General features: G+C 27.8%; 2 protein-coding genes across 6 annotated transcripts in view; one reads left to right on the top strand and one right to left on the bottom strand.

Annotated features, from left to right (window-relative positions):
• LOC136794995 (phospholipid scramblase 2-like) overlaps positions 1-12,231 on the top strand; it is a 23,913-nt gene extending 11,682 nt beyond the window's left edge. For 2 of the 4 annotated variants that reach the window (XM_067045334.1, XM_067045336.1), the window contains exons 2-7: positions 707-958; positions 2,648-2,758; positions 3,831-4,048; positions 5,769-5,933; positions 7,925-8,083; positions 8,616-8,948. In XM_067045334.1, coding sequence (XP_066901435.1) covers positions 2,656-2,758; positions 3,831-4,048; positions 5,769-5,933; positions 7,925-8,083; positions 8,616-8,654 — 684 coding nt within the window. In that variant the 5' untranslated portion in view covers positions 707-958; positions 2,648-2,655 and the 3' untranslated portion in view covers positions 8,655-8,948. Of the gene's footprint in view, positions 1-706; positions 959-1,932; positions 2,432-2,519; positions 2,558-2,647; positions 2,759-3,830; positions 4,049-5,768; positions 5,934-7,924; positions 8,084-8,615; positions 10,006-10,101 lie in introns of those variants that run through there. The other 2 variants (XM_014423124.3, XM_014423126.3) reach the window with 2 other exon arrangements.
• LOC106682330 (uncharacterized protein C6orf163 homolog) overlaps positions 9,394-17,078 on the bottom strand; it is a 327,193-nt gene continuing 319,508 nt past the window's right edge. For both annotated transcript variants that reach the window (XM_067045332.1, XM_014423127.2), the window contains 3 exons: positions 15,831-16,033; positions 13,752-14,166; positions 9,394-9,951 (listed from right to left, as the gene is read on the bottom strand). In XM_067045332.1, coding sequence (XP_066901433.1) covers positions 9,454-9,951; positions 13,752-14,166; positions 15,831-16,033 — 1,116 coding nt within the window. In that variant the 3' untranslated portion in view covers positions 9,394-9,453. The remainder of the gene's footprint in view (positions 9,952-13,751; positions 14,167-15,830; positions 16,034-17,078) is intronic.

Consider the following 17,078-nt stretch of genomic DNA (forward strand, 5'->3'; position numbering starts at 1 on the left):
TATTTACTCAAAAAGAGCATATTACAATATATATAATTGAAACAATGAAAGAAAAATATGTCTAATTACAATCCTCTTTTCAAGATTAAAACAAATTGTTAAAGGTAAATATCCCTGTTAGGACTTCTCTTCCAAAGCTTGAAGGGACTGCTAAGGCTCTTGGCCCTGACGTCAGTAGCCTGAGGTCTGGTCCAAGTAACATAATTTTTGTATAAAATAGTTTGCAAAAAAATAAGAGAGAAGTAACGGACGTCCTTTTAGCACTGTTGATGCAAAACTACTGACCTTTGAAGACATAAACAAAGACGCCTGTCTTTATGTCTATATGTCTGCCTATAAACAATCAATGTCCAGCCGACCTGCTATTGCTGATGTTTCTCTATCTTACTTTAACATTAAAAATAATTCTTGTTCTTCTATTCTATATAAAAGTTTACAATAGCAGAACTAAAAATAGATTTTGCTTTAAATATAATTTAAAATGCCTGATGAAGGCTTGAAATTGAGACTGAAAAGTGGAAACTCCACTAAAAATGAGTTTTGCTTATATTTGTTAATTCCTTTACTGACCACACCTCCAACAATCTTCTTATATTAAGATCTACAGTCAAAAACCAACTCATCATTATTTGAAGTTTATTTTATTTTTAAAACTGTTTCTATTATTAGAAATATCTATCGATAATAATTGTCTACTAATTAACAGGTGGACCAGGGGGTTATCCTCCTTCACAGGGCTACCCTCCATCAAGTGGCTATGCACCCCTTCAAGAAGATGGTTATCCACCAACACAAGATGGCTTCGGACCTTCCCAGAATGATTCTCCAAAAGGAGAATATCCACTGCCAAAGGTAGGATACCCACCAGGTTCAGAGTTCATCCACCTACATCCACCTCCTGGAGGCTATGGTGCTTCAACTGCTCCCATTTCTACGCAGCCAACTTCCGGAGCACAGGGTTTGTATAACTATCATTCATTTGTAACCTGAAATGTGTGTTAGCATTATTTTATCAAAATAAAGTATTTTTGGCATACTACCAACGGGTTGTCAATAGTTTTAATAAACCTGATAATTTATAGAAACTTCATATGCTTTAAGATATTAAATGATAAATTTGTAAGAAACTAAAACTATTTTTCTTATTGTTTTCATTTTTACCGAAATAATACCTTTATTAACTTTTCCATTGTATTAATTACTTTTTGTATAAATTATATTGTAGAAAATAATATCGAGATGTTTATTGTTGGCTTTAGATTCAATATGATTGTAACAAATACTTTATTTGTTTCTACATTTTCATTATTTTTTCATTCTTTTTTTTATTCATTTTTTCCCTGTTATTTATCCATATATCTAAATACAATTTTACCCTTTAAACCTAATACATATTCCCTTTTTAACAAATATAAAATGTAAAATTAGGAGAAGATTGTTGACCCTCTATGATATATATGAGGAAAAGATCATTTTTTCCCTGTTATTTATCCATATATCTAAATACTATTTTACCCTTTAAACCTAATACATATTTCCTTTTTAACAAATATAAAATGTAAAATTATGAGAAGATTGTTGACCTTGTATAATACATGGTTAGAGGAGAAGATGGTTAGGGGTGCACTAATATGCTATTTGTCAGGCAGTCCGCTGATTGTCAATTTTGTATTTGACAGGTGCGGGTATAAATGAAAAGATAAAAAAAAAGTACCTCACGATTTTGTAAAGTAAGTTGTAAAAAATGTATCACGAACTTTATTATTAAATTCAGATTAACTATTAAACAATCTTCTTATTCTTATCAAGTTATAGCTCAAGAGAACCTTATTATTATATTCAGACTAACTATTAAACAATTATCTTATTCTTATTAATTTATAAATTTATTAATTAATAAAAGCTCAAGAGAACCTTATTATTATATTCAGATAAACTATTAAATAAATATTTTATTCATATAAGTACTTACAAAAAAGTTCTTAATTACAGATAAAACAAACAACACAGGATGGAAGTTGAATAGTAGGGGAGCGGTGGGAAGGTAGTGGAGGATTTCACTACTACCATTTCCCAGTAGAAATTCCCTCTAGTGGGAAAAAATCCCTGTCGAAGTTGCGGGAATTTATTTTTCAAACGAGCAGCTGGGAATCGGGCACCTCCAGAGACTTTCGGCTCCGTTCAGGACCGTCAGTATACTCACATTCGGAAAAAATGGGCATCCGCCATTTTGGGGGAGCTGAGGTAAACATTTACCAAACAAACAAATTACAAATATATACAAAGGAAAAAAAAAATAGTATGTACATATGTATCATCTTGTATGTATGCCTACAATTGGGAAGGGGTAGGAAAGTCCAATGGGTATGACCTATAGGTCCTTGCAGGAAGGAAACTTCATTCTGGACGGTTCCAGCCAACAGGCCTTGAGGTAATCAAGCCTGCATTTTCTTTTTTTTTTTTGTTTATGATCCCTCTTAAACAAAAATATAAGTGAATTAGTAAGTGCTCTTTGGCAGGAAGCAAGGGAGGTGTTGGTTCTTCAACTCGCTCATAGGTGACGTTGCTACACATATATTCAAATTATTACAAATAGCTCTCATTCTTCTAGTAATATTATGTTCTATATCGCATTTACAATATTTAGATGGATGGATGAGCTCTCCCCAAATAAGGCCCGCTAACTGTCCTCCAGGCTTAGAATATCTTACCACTATCGATCAGCTCCTTGTCCACCAAAAAGTTGAAATTCTTGAAGGTAGGTAAGTTTTAGTTACTCTTTTAAATTAAATATATCAATATTTATTTATAATTTTTTATAGCCCATCTTATACTGCCATACGGCAAGCAAAGTCAATATGTAAAATTTGTATATATATACTACGTATTATATTATATATTTGTAATTGTAATTATATATAAATAAAGAGGATTTTGAAAAAAAAAAAATATATATATAATTTTTTACATACTGGCAAAACAAGATTTATATTTTGCCTGCATATATACATTCTTTTATTCTTTGTATATATTTAATTTGTTGTTTATAATTTAATTTTTCCAGGAAGTCAGAAAAAAAAAAAATTATTTATAATTTTTGATAAATGATTTTTTCAAGGTATTTTTCCCTTTTCAAGCTAGTTAATTATTCAAGCTTTAGAATTAAATAATCTTAATCATTGTATTTTATTAAGAATATTATTCATATATATTGTATTGATAACTTTTTCTTTTCTGTTGTAGATATAAATTTTTGTGTCTTGAGGATCTGTTAATAATACAACTACACTTAGGCGATGTTCCGCAACTTTATTGTTTATTAGTTATGCCTTACAATGAAGAAAACAGTTTTTTAGAACAAATAAATGACAGTTATTTCTGTTTTGTATTTTGTCTATTTATATTTAGTGTTGTTAATTATAAATAGACAAAATACAGAAATAACAGATGGATTACCTGCAAAAAAGAATGATTATATGTTGAAAAAACCAAAACAAACCCTACCTCCATTTCAACCCTATTCAGTTCTGGCATAAATCTCAACTTAGTTGTTTCACAGCAATATATAACAAACTGTGATAGACAATTGTAAGTAATGTTTCAATTGTAATAGTTATTAATCTTAAATAATGCTGTGTACTTGTAGTTTTTTAGTAATTACTTTAAGAAATTATTTGTTATAAAAAACTGATTTTTTCGGTGTAGTCTATGACTATGCAAACAATAAAGTTGCAAAACATCACCTAAATATAATTTTCATTATTGACTGATCCTCAAGACCCACAAAAATATTTATATATATGATATAATAAAATATATTACATTTATAGCCATAATTGGATTTGAAACAAAGAATAAATACGCTGTCAAAAATAGCCTTGGACAAAAAGTGTTCTATGCAGTGGAAGATTCAGATTGCCTCACCCGTTACTGCTGTGGGCCTTTGAGGCCATTTGACATGAAGATTTTTGACAATTTCAGCAATGAAGTTATTCATCTATATAGACCTCTAGCTTGTGGTAGCTGTTGTTTTCCATGTTGTTTGCAGGTATTTTAAAATTATTTTTAGTTAGCTGTACTTTGGCAACATAATTTCAGTGTTATACTATACTTTTATATCTTAATTTATTTAGATAAGGAAGTAATTAGTTTGTAATGTTCTTTGAACATTAGGAACTGTTTTCAACTATTGACCCTTTGTAGCATATTTAATAAATGGTAACTTGATGCTGCTTGGGTCCTTGCGATGTAATTGGACCTAAACTGAAATATCTGGTGCATTACACAACTTTCACTTGCCACCATATATACACCCCCTAAAACGTTTTGTGAAAATTGGTGGGCTGGTATTTAAGTTATCACTAGTTTTGTGTTTTGGAAAAAAAAAAAATTAAAAACAAGAAAAAAGAAATATGAACAAAAAAATTTATCTTCTGATATATAACTTTTTCTTCAGCCAGATCATGTGTTATTCATTTCGCAATATCTCGAGTCTTATTGCCAAAACATCATCTCTAATATAATTCTACCATCTCTTCATGTTGTTTGAATTAAAAGATATCTGACTTTCATTTTTAAATAACTTTTCCTGATAAGCATTAATTGAACTTTTTTTCAGCTTAAATTATTTTTCCAGTAGTATTAATGGTTTTATTAGTACTTATATTAAACATTTTTAAAATTAAAATAAAAAAAAAAACATGATTTGAAGTGACAGAACATTAAAATAAATATACGGAAAAAATAAGAAAATATGTAAAAAAAACTGTTTTTTTTTTAAATATATAAAAAAATAATAATAAGCTTTAGTTAAATATGTAGGATACTAATTAATTGTAAATACAGAACTAGAGTAATAAATTGTAGAAAAATACTTGTAGATATGGTAAAGAGGTAGGTGTAAAACACATAGGTGAACCATTACCAACTTATGTCTAGGTCTAAAATCCTATTATAAGCTTTCCTACCTTTTTAGCAACTTAAAAGAACCAAGGAGTGTCCATACCTCTCCAATATAGTTTACCATAACCCATGTTTCACCCCTAACTGTAACTCAGCCTATATCGGCAAAACCAAAAACTATCTCAAAGCCCGCATTTTTTCTTTAAGTCCATATTTCCCTAAACACTTTGTAATTTATTTTTTATTATACTAAATTTTTTATAAATTATAAAAAAAAAAAACTACATCCATAGATGGAAATTACAACACAGATAGTGAGGTGATTCTCAGCTTAGTTCTAGGGATTTTATTGTTTTCAAGTACCAAGTTCAACTTCAATGATTGTTAGATCAATCATCAATGATTGATTTTTTAAAACTTAAAAATGCTTCTCACTTGCAAATTTATTGATGAGGATTATAAATTTAAACAATCATCACAATTAAATGTATTTCTACTGTTATTTTAACAAATTAAATATTGCTTATGATATTTTATGTATTTTCAGGTTTTATTTAAGTTGAATTTTCTCAGTTTTTGATCTTTTCTATATTAAATATTTCTATGTTTTTATTACATATTTATATAAATATAAAAACATATTTATGTACATTTTTCGCCTTTTTATCACATAAAAATCCTATCCCTATTAATCAGTTCTAAATAATGCAATTAATGTTTTTTTTAGTAAACTTTTATTTAACCTTATATTTTTATTTATTTTTTATTGTTTATATGAATTGTTAGAATACATTTCAATTTATTTAAGCTATTATCTGATGCACTTAATTTATCTTTCTGAATTCTCATATGTTATTTACTTCTAGAACTTGGAAGTGTACGCACCATTAGGAACTCTTGTTGGAACAGTAGAGCAGGAATGGAGCATCTTGATACCTCAATACAATGTGAAAAATGCCGCTGGTGATACTGTTTTAAAAATCGTAGGACCATGTTGTACTTTCTCTATGTGCGGTGATGTAGAATTTCAGGTACCCTCATATACTATGATAGACATCAGTGCATATTATATAGTTAATTGTTGGTTATTATATTTGTATTTTGAAGGATTGTATATTTATCTGGGTCTCAATGAAAGTGGCCTAAAAAATATTGGTAAAATATACTAAACAATGAATATATTGTATTTTATGTTATATTTTTAACCCTTTGATCCCAGGAAATTTAGGCAGAAACTTGTATTCATAAGACAGTAACCAGAAGAACACAATCTGATCCCATGAATCAAGCACTGAGCAATGTCTTTTAGATCTCCTTTTGGCCAAATTGACTAAATAAATGTAGACATATAGTTTGGGTTTTTATTTTTTTAAATTTAATTGTGTATCATTTCTATACCATATAATTAACTTTATAAAGCTAGATTGAAAAATCTACTAATTCAATATGCAATTTAATTTTGTTTTCCTAAATTTTTATCTTATATTTAGACAGATATTTTACATATATAATACAATAATATTAGATTTATTTCATTTCCCATCCTCCTTTCTGATTTATAACTTTGTAACACTGGTAGAGTTACTTATGTAGGTTATTTACAATATTTACACACCTAGTTAACTGTCTCATTCTATCACGTTTAATTTACAAATAATGAATGAATCAAATGTTACACTTAAATTTAAATTAAAAATATTAACTAACCTACCAAATTAAATAGTTTTATTCAATTTTAATGTTTACTAACAAATTTTTATTGTAAATTTAAATGAAAGAAATTCTTAGAAAACCACTGAAATGCATAATTTTAATATTACTAATTAAGAAAATAATAAATTTTACTAAAATTATGACAAACCTAGTTTAGCTCTACTTAATTAATTTTATAATTATGAGAGCTAGTTGACCGTGGATGATAAATGAGGAGAAGATGGTTGGGGATGCGGTTAATGAAAAACACAAATAAGTTAATCATACTTATTTGTGTTTTTCATTGACCGCACCCCCAACCATCTTCTCCTCATTAATTAATTTTAATATTATAAATTATGAAAATAACTAATTTTTCAGGTAAATTTGACCCTAAATGCAACAGGTGGGTCTGTTGGATCCAGTAGCAATTATTTATCTACCTTTTATATAATATATGTTTAATATAATGTATTTATTACTTTACTTGTTTGTTCATTTATACGGTACTAAATTTTATAGCTTAAAAAAAATCCAAAATTAATTAGTTCAATTCACCAAGATGTAAGACAAATAAATAATGCTGAGTTCTCCAGACTCACCTGTCTGTCCAGCTGGGGGTTAAAGAAAAAAAAAAAAAGCTTTTGTGAAGTCTGCTAGCTCACTTTAGTTCTCATAAGCTGAAGCCATATTCTATCTAGTGATTTGAAAATGCGATGTAACTCCTCTAAAACACCATTATATGGTTGATCTATCTCTAAGGCATACTGATACTGTTTACATCAGCTAAAGACAACAAATAGCAGACCATTAAACCTTCCTTAGGGCATTGCTTTCTGCAAACTTCATTTGCAGTGAACGATTGTCCATGGGTTAAGTGACATGCAATTTCAGTTTTTTTTTTAGGTCCAATACGGTTATTTAGATACCCATGTAACAATTGAAATATATTTTGAATTTTTATAATTTTAGAATATATATTGTTCATATTGCTTAAATTTATTGAAGAACTCTTACAAACTCTTGGAACAAAAAAAAAAATTACATGTCAGGTAGTAGTTTTTTTTTTTTTGGTTTTCATCAAAAACATTTGATGAGTCTGCTGTTTATCAAGTTTAAATTTTTACCAAACTTGATTGATTCTGAACCATGCTTTTTTCTATTATTGCCAATTTCACTGTTATTGTTATTCTTTTAATAAACTTATTTTATTAACAGCTCTGTTTTTTGGTTGTTGATAATTTGATAATCAGTTTTATTGTAATTCTAAATGTAAATGTTTTTAATAATTATTTTCAATATTATACATAATTCTTTTTGAAATTTAAAGGTATTCACATTGGACGGAGAAGTGGTTGGTAAAATTACCAAACAGTGGTCCGGGTTACTGAAAGAAATGTTTACCGATGCTGACAACTTTGGCATAACATTCCCGATGGATCTTGATGTTAAGTTAAAAGCAGTGATGCTTGGAGCTTGCTTTCTTATTGTAAGCATTTATTTAAATATTAAAATACTTAAACAATTATTTTTAATAAACTATTGCTAATTAAAGTGGAATTAAGAATAAAATAGAAACAAGGTTAAATACAAGTAATAACTCGTTTCTCTATCAAAATTACATAATTTTGTCTAATCTCTAGAAACCTAAATGTTAGAATTTAGTAGACTATTACGAATGATCGAGGAGCAATACCTATAATGATTGATAATCATCGTATCCAATGACTTTAATACTAATTTCCTCTCTAATTCCAACAATGAATACTGTTTAGAAAATATATTTTTCTCCCTTCACTTCTATGTTGTCCATTTTTCTTACACCTGCTAGTCAGAAATGCCATTTGATCAATGCATTATAGAACCTCCTTTCCTCTTCTTAATACAAACCTGATTTTTTTTTTTTTTTTATTTATCAACATCCTTACATCTATTTTTTTCATATTCTTGCAAGAAAAGTGCAAAATTTTACATTTTTTAATCAATATTTTAATCATTAACCCTTTAATATTTTTTTTTAGGATTATATGTTCTTTGAAAAGAAAAGTGACAACTTCTGAGAATGGTTTTAAATATTATATCAAGTATAATCACATAATTAACATCTATGTAATTGATCTTTTACTCAAATTAAGCCTTTAGACACTTTGTATGCTTTGATTGAGTAAAAGAACAATTATATAGATGTTAATTCTGATTTTCTGAAACACTACAGCATATGTATTTTATTTTTCATCTTTGAGCATATATATTGTTATATATCGCTTATTTTTAAGATATAATCCTTAAAATTTGTATTTGTTTGTTTTCAACTAAAATATTCTATGAGAAAAAAAGTGTTAGTAATTAAAAGTTTTATAATCAATGTTAAACAAATTTCACATATTGCTATGTTCATATTTGATATTTTTCATGTTTATGATGTAATTTTTACTCACTTTATTCATTTGTAAGATTATTGAGAACTTTGTGAGAAATTATTCTCTTTAACTTAAATAAAATAAAATTAGTGTAAGGTCATATTAAATGTTAGCAATATACCATTTTATCTATGTATGAATGTATTATCGTCATAAGTTAATATGCAATGCTTAATTGTATTATTCAATTCAATAAAACCATTGTTGAGTTAATTTATTCACATTATATACACACACATATATATCAGTAAATTTTAGTGTATGTTTCTCGTTATTATTAGCTGTAATGGAAGTCAATGGTTTTAAAACAAGAATAAACTGATCACTGATTTGTTTCTACAAATTTCTTCTTTTTTTTTTTTTACAAACTAAAAAAAACTAAAAATAAATCAATCTTTAATCAAAAAATTACATTTTTGTTTACATCAATAATAGAACTTTACACATTTGTTAAAGCTCGCATGTTATCTGGATTACTTCTGTAACATTTGATAAGAGCATTGATACGGTTTTTCAGTTCAGGGTCTGTTTCAATTGTGTAAGGAACTTCTTTAATCATGGTGGAACCAAATCTTTCATTTTCAGATTTAAATAAAAATTTTTCTACAAGAGAATAAGCATCAGATAGCCTGTTCAAAATGTATGAAGACTCCTGATGGCTATCTTCACCGAAAGATTTCAATTCCACTGACTTATCTTTCATAAATGCAGCCACTTGAAAAGGCTTGTTCAATACTTCGCATGTTGTTTCTTCAATAAGCTTCTTCACTTGAAAAAGGTTTAGCCTGATGATGAGATCTTTTTCAGGAGGGTCTACAGCCATGTCTACAGAGAAAACAGACACATCACGGCTCAAGGCTGGAGGCATTTCTTCAGTTTTCTCCATTTCATCCATTTTATCAGTTGATTTGCTTTTAACACTTCCTGTTTCAGCTGCCTGTAACAAATAAATTGACCTAACATCGGATAATAGGATTGGTACATGTTAGAGGTACAGTAGAGTCTCAATTATCCTATTGTAAATCAAATAAAAAAATTAAAATTGAGAATTCATCACAAATCAAGATCGTTTTTTTTTCTGTAACAGGTCTACTTTAATCATAACAAGACTGCAATAAATCATAAAACAAGATTTTACTGCTTGAGTTATATCGACAGATTATAGATAATATAATTAATTCTAGTTTATTCTATCCTCTCTGCTCCAACCCCTCAAAACTGATCTTCCTGCTATGTTCCCTCTTCTGGAAATATGACAATTATTTGTGGAAGACTGTTAAGGAATTTCTCAAGAATGTTTAATTTTTTAGTTTTTCAAAAGTATGTATGTGTATATGTGCTATACCATTTTTAATGGTGTTATATATATAAGTGATTGAACATATTTTTTCAAAATATGAAAGAGATGGTTGGGGGTGCGGTTAAAAGGAACAAAACAGTAACCAACTATTTACCATGTTTCCCTCCACTTAGCAGGGCTTCATCAGGGCTAAAAAAGATAAAAAACAACTAAAAATATATTGACAATGTAGGATAATAAGATACAAAGAGTTAGGCTAAGGAGGGGTTAAAAAGTGTGTAAATAAAAGTGAAAAAATTATATAGAAATGAACAAAAAAAATAAAAATAATATGTACTATAATAAATATACATATATATAAACGTCAGACTATAAATAGTTGATAACTATTTTGTTCCTTTTTGACCGCAACCCGGACCATCTTCATATTTAAAAGATAAAAACTGTACACACTAAGAGATGAAAAATTAAGGAAGAAAGATGAGAATAAGTAAAGATCAAGAAGGAATAAATAAAAATAAAATTAATAATAATAATATAATATTACAGCTCATAAAATACTATACTACCAGAAGGAAAAACTTTTAAATTTCCTTAGTTAACTTTAAAAAGGTCTACAATTACATAGATAGGGAAGCCCTACTGGAAATCCTGAAAAAATATGGGGTATACCAGAAAACCATAAATCTGATAAAACTAACAGATATAAAATCTAAAGTAATATTTCAGTTTCTTATAAGCAAACCTTTTTAGATAAAAACTGGGCTAAACTGGCGACGGCTTGTCTCCAATACTTTTCAACATAGCTCTGGATAAAATCATGAAGGAATTTTGGAAAAAAATAACTCAGTAGCCATAGTAGGGAAAAAAAGCTATCATATAAAAGCGAGTTGTTTGGCATTTGCTGACGATCTCGCACTGTTGGCAGAATCATCAGCTCCCTATCTCGAGCGTGCCTCATCCATAATGAACCACCACACTGTTTTGTTATTTCGTTGGCCCAGCGCTTGCGTTGTCGTCTCCTTTGTCTCTTCCTGTCCAGGGGATCCACTCTGTAGCTCACCTTGCCCAGCTGTCTTCGGATTTCCTCATGAGATGGCCTGCCCAGGTCCACTTCATTTTTCTACCATAGCTTATGGTGTCGGTGACCATGATTTCTTTTCTTAATCGAACCGAGCTAACTTTATCCTTTAGAGAGATTCCAAGCATTATATGTTCCATTCTTCGTTGACAAGTGTTGATCTTCCTCTCTAAATTCTTAGTCAGAGACCATGTTTGACATCCATAAGTAAGTGCTGGGATAATACAGCTGTTGAATACAATCGTTTGTACCTTATGTCTTGACGGCTTTTAAAAATATATCTGAGACTCCGAAATTTCTTCCATGCTTAATCTATTCTGGATTCAATTTCCTTGGCATCCCCATTCACAAATGAAATTATTTGCCCAAGATAAATTACTTCATCGGAAATCTTCATGCCCAAGAGGTTGGTTATATCTAATAGTTTCCAAAGGGCCATTGGTCATTATGACAGTTTTTTGAGGGGAGTTCAATATCAATCCATGGAGAGAACTTTTTTTCTTTTACGTGATTGATCACTAGCACTGTCTGCAAATTTTAATGTGTTCTGCTAAATGATATTAATACAAAATTAATAATAAAAAAAAAAGGTGACATATACTGATAGAAAATATAATGTTAAGATAATAAAATGAAAATAATATAGATACAATACAATAAATGTAAATGAAGTAAGTAAAGAATTTTAAATATAATGGTGTAAAGCTAAACATACAAAATAATGCATTGATGGTGATAAAAATATTTTATATACATTTCTAATTGTAAAAATCATGACAAAATAAGTTAATTTAAAGATTGTGAACTGAAAGTTTAAACATTAAAAAAAAAGAAAAGATATTATCAGATAATTAATACAGTTAAGATAACAATATAGGTACAATGCAGTAGATTTAAAGATGAATTAAAACAATGGATAAATAAATATAAGGATATAGTTAAGAAAAGATAAATGATAGTGCTAAGATAACATTATGAAGACAATGCAGGAACAATACAGTTAATGTGAAGATAAATTAAAACAATGGATAACTAAATATTATAGTTAATAATAAAATGTAGTTTAAAAAAAATATTAAAGATAAAATATTAAGTGAAGTAAGTAAAAAAAATGTAATAACGTATTAAAATGAAGAAAATAATGAAAGTTGTGATAGAATGATAACAAAAGAGTGAAAAGAGGATAAATAAAGAACAAAAAACATAATAAAGATTTTTAATGCTGTATCCTTATAATAGCCACCTTCATTCAACTTAGTGTTACTCTAATATATTCAGGAAACCAAACTTTTCCTGAATTTTCAACAACTGTTATTGAGTTCTGTTGTTATGAGTAATTTTTTTATCTTTAATATAATACATACAGTTTTTTATAATATTTTTCTTTTTCTACAGGTTTTATTTTTATTCTATTATAATTGTTAATTTGTTTGTAGATTGTATTATGGTTTTCATGTTGTTTTTATTTATTATTATGTTATTTATACTTTATTCTACCTTTCTTCAGCATGAATTTCAAGGTTATTATTTACCAATCTTAATGTTAATCAAGGCTCTACTGTATCTATTTTCTCAACTATCATTAATTTTAATAGTATATGTAAATTTACATGCGTATTTTATTTTTGATCAATAATTATTTTATTGTCTAAATTTTCTTCATAATGTTTCTTTTTATGAATAATTTTAGAGATTTTAAATTTTTAGTTTTAGTCTATATTGTTTTTTCAATTTAATGTATTTTCCAAAACAGCACCTCGATCATGGAAAATAATTATCTTTTATTAAAAAGAAGATTCTTAAATTTATTTAGAATTAATTCATGCTAAAAGGTCTAATATTTAGGGGATCTGGCACATCTATTCATATTATAAGGTTCTCATGCAACCAGCCTTGCTAATGCTAAGGCTTAATCCTATAAAGGCTTTTTCTAAAGTTTACACAAATGGACTGTCTTTTTAGCATGACCCATGTCAAGTAATTGTAGGAAGATCAATATTATATATTTATCCAACAATTGATTGAGTAAGATCACAAGTAATGCAATTTTATTGTTATTACCCCCTCCAAAAAAAAATGGATTAATATTATCAGATTTAGTAGTAATAAATAGATATCAAAATCATAAAAATATTGTTAATAGACAAATTTGTAATTGCTATAAACTTTGGAATGATCTAACTCTATTCAATGTAACAGAATTCATTAGTGTTTTAGAAAATTTAAATATTTTGTTAAAAAGAGGAAGTATATAAAAAAAATCAAATAAAATGATTGATGATCAAAAGTACATTCACGCTTGTAATACCACCCCTATACATTTTTTTAAGTTTATCATTTATTACTATTTTGTTACCTCTTGAATTGATTTGTTCAATTTCTCAACAATGTTTCGATCAAGGAAATAGTTGCACTCTCCCGGTTTTCCTTTGAAACCACGAACAATAACTTTGTCAAACAACATAATAACATTTTCCAAAAGAGAATCCCAAGCTTTAACATAAGTTTTAATTTTCTCTCCTCTCTTCTTTTCTTCCAGAATGTGTAATTCTTCAGCTAATATTTTTGATTGTAATTCATTTACCACCTTTTCAACTTTATTGTGGAACTTCATTATTATTAAATCATTCTTATATTCCTCTTTTTCTACAATTGCTTGGACAGCTTCCTCATCAATAAATTGTTTTGCATGGCAGTTCAATTCTGAAATTTTTTTCTTAGCTCTCTGATTTAAATTTTTTAATATTTTATTCCAAACAGTAGAATAGAAACTGTAATATGTATTAATTATCAATAATAAATGATGAACATTATTAGTATTATAACTTGGTGGAAATTAACATTCCTAATTATATAGTATATCTCCAATTAATTATAGATTAATTTAAATCTTATTGTAAATTCTAAAATATTGATCATAAAAATATTTTCTTCATGAAATGTAGAGTTTAAATAAATAAAATTGAAAGCTATTCATTGCAGATTATATTGCACCTGCACTCATATTACTTCTCAAAATTTACTACCCTTCATAAATTACCTTTAAACTTTTGTCTATAGAAAATTAACTATTGTATATTCTCTAATAATGCTAATTTTTCTAGGTGACCTACTGTAGTCTCCTATATTATTTTTTATCAAATATGATTAAATTTCTAATTTATATATATATATATATATATATATATATATAACATGATTAATTGGTGTTTATAATATATTTTTTTCTAATTAGCACATATCATCATTAGTTTGGCAATTATTGTATTATCAAAAAATTGATTTTTACAATCATTTTGGGTTTCACTTTTTGATGGTGTTAACCAATTTTGTTGATGAAATTTCAGACTTTTTCCAAAAATTCCTGACTTTCACAATTTTTTTTTTTTAAATTGTCGAGAAGCAACATTTTCACTCATTTAATACTGAACCAACCTATTAAATCAACAGATAGAAAATCTCTGCTACTTTATACATACCTAAAGTAGTAGAATTTAGGATGAATAAATTATAACAGATTTTATTTGCTCTTAAAAAACATAGTTTTGTCATCGAATTCAGAACATATTTATTTAAACATTAATTACAGCCTTAAAGTGTTATTAATTATATTGTTTATCTATAAATCACTATAATATTAATAATAAATAAATATTAAACATTGTAAATATACTTATGGATTTAGATATGTTTATGTTTTTAGAATTACGTGTTCAGTTTATTTTCCACAAATAGTTTTCTGTGTTTTTTATCTACTACGATTTATAAAATCTTTAAATAATTATTTAACCTATAAATTGTAATGGCAGTTAGTAATAATAGTTTTAAATGTTAAATAATTGTTTGTAAATGAAAAATACATGAGGAGAAGACTTAAAGACTTACTTAAGATTTACTTAAAGACTTCCATATCCTTTGCAAACTTTAATCTGACTATTTTCAATTTCAATGTCCTTTATAAATTTTAATAACACACATAGAATGAAGGTTAATTTAAAAATTAATGCATTTTTGTTTATACATTTTATTTTGCCATTTGCCTTCATATGAATAAAGTATTCGTTACCTCCTCTCCACTTTTTTTGAAGCATTAAATTTCACCTTTCGGTTAAGACCCAGCCTTTTGACCTTACATGGTTTTCGATAAAAGTAGGGTATTAACTCTGGGGTATACTGCTGCTATCAACTGTCTGAACTATGCACTATCACCCATCCTTACTTGAAACTTGAAATATAAAAAAAGAGCAGGAGTGGAAGAATGTCTTTTAGTTCCCAAGCCCAGTTGCTGGTCCCTATTTTGTCACCCCTGGCCAAATATCAGGTTTTACAAAAGACAATACTACCTCAGATCACTGAAAGAACTCATCAAATTATATTCAAGATGGCTTTAAAATTTTTTTTTTACACTAACGTTTTAAAAAGTAATATGGCTTACTTCATTTTGTCAATGTATGTTTGCTCATTATCCTTGAGAAACCAGTTGAGTTGAAATTGATATACACCTTTCAAAAACTCTTTTTTAGAATCATTAACCTCTTTTATCTCTTTTTCCATTTCCCCTTTCAATTTTGAAAGTGCTTTTTCTCTTTCCAATGGAATTTTTTTCATTGCATCTATTTCCATTTGTTTCAATTCTTCCTAAAATAAAAAAAATATTTCACACACAACATTACAACTCTCTAAATCAATTTAAAACTTTTAAAATGTAAGAAGGAATGTTTCCTATCAGAGAAGTAGAGACTGTTATACCAATTGAGCAGTTGATCCTTTGGTCATTGTAGTCCAAGAGCCAACAGAAAAAAACAAAAACAGTTATTTCACCAATTTGGGATTACTTTAATGAAAACTATATACAGTTACTAGTCAAAATTGATGACTCTGGCAACCATAAGGAGAAATGAAAAATGGTGGCTATTTCAAATCTGTGTTGAAACCTGTTGATTTCTCCACGTTTTGAAAAAAACATTTGGTTTATGAAATACTTCATCTCAGGAACTATTATACGTACAGATGTCTATCAGGACTCATATTGTATAGAAGTTATTCTACTTTGAAGTTTTTAAAAGTTGTAGTTAGTTTCAAGGATTTGGAATTTGGAATGAAAAATGAGTTAAAGTTTTAGTGGGTGTACAACTGAGTGGGTTCATGGATCCTTCGGCCGAGTGTGTAAATATTGCATATATTAGTGTATGGATGTGATTGGTCTTTTTTATTTTATTATAAAATTATTTCAAAATTTTACTTAGTTTATTTATGTACATACAAAGTTTGATTCTGTTTTTATTCATTTCTTTGTTTATATTTATATATATTTTCTTTGTATTTGTTTATTTTTCAAATGATTTGGTTAATGTGATCAATTACATCACTATTACTTATTGCCCGAGTCTGTGGCAGATTGTAATATTTGCCAGGGTAAGTACACTTTTTTTTCTTTTTTTTTTCTGAGCCATACAGAAGAATGATAATTGTTTTTACAAATAAATCTTGGTGTCCTTAGACAAGGCATGGCACCTAAAATAAGGACTGAAGCTATAATAACAGCGGTTGGCACATAGGACTCTTCGCACAACTTAATTGTCTTGGAGAGGAAGATTCGTAAAATATTTGGAGCTGTCAAGGTTGACTAGATATGGAGACGTCGAAGAAACCAGGAGCTCAAAGTTTTATTTAAGGAACCAGA

Source organism: Halyomorpha halys, unplaced genomic scaffold (assembly GCF_000696795.3).
Source record: "Halyomorpha halys isolate HHAL.00 unplaced genomic scaffold, Hhal_1.1 Scaffold407.1, whole genome shotgun sequence".
Classification (NCBI taxonomy): domain Eukaryota; kingdom Metazoa; phylum Arthropoda; class Insecta; order Hemiptera; family Pentatomidae; genus Halyomorpha; species Halyomorpha halys.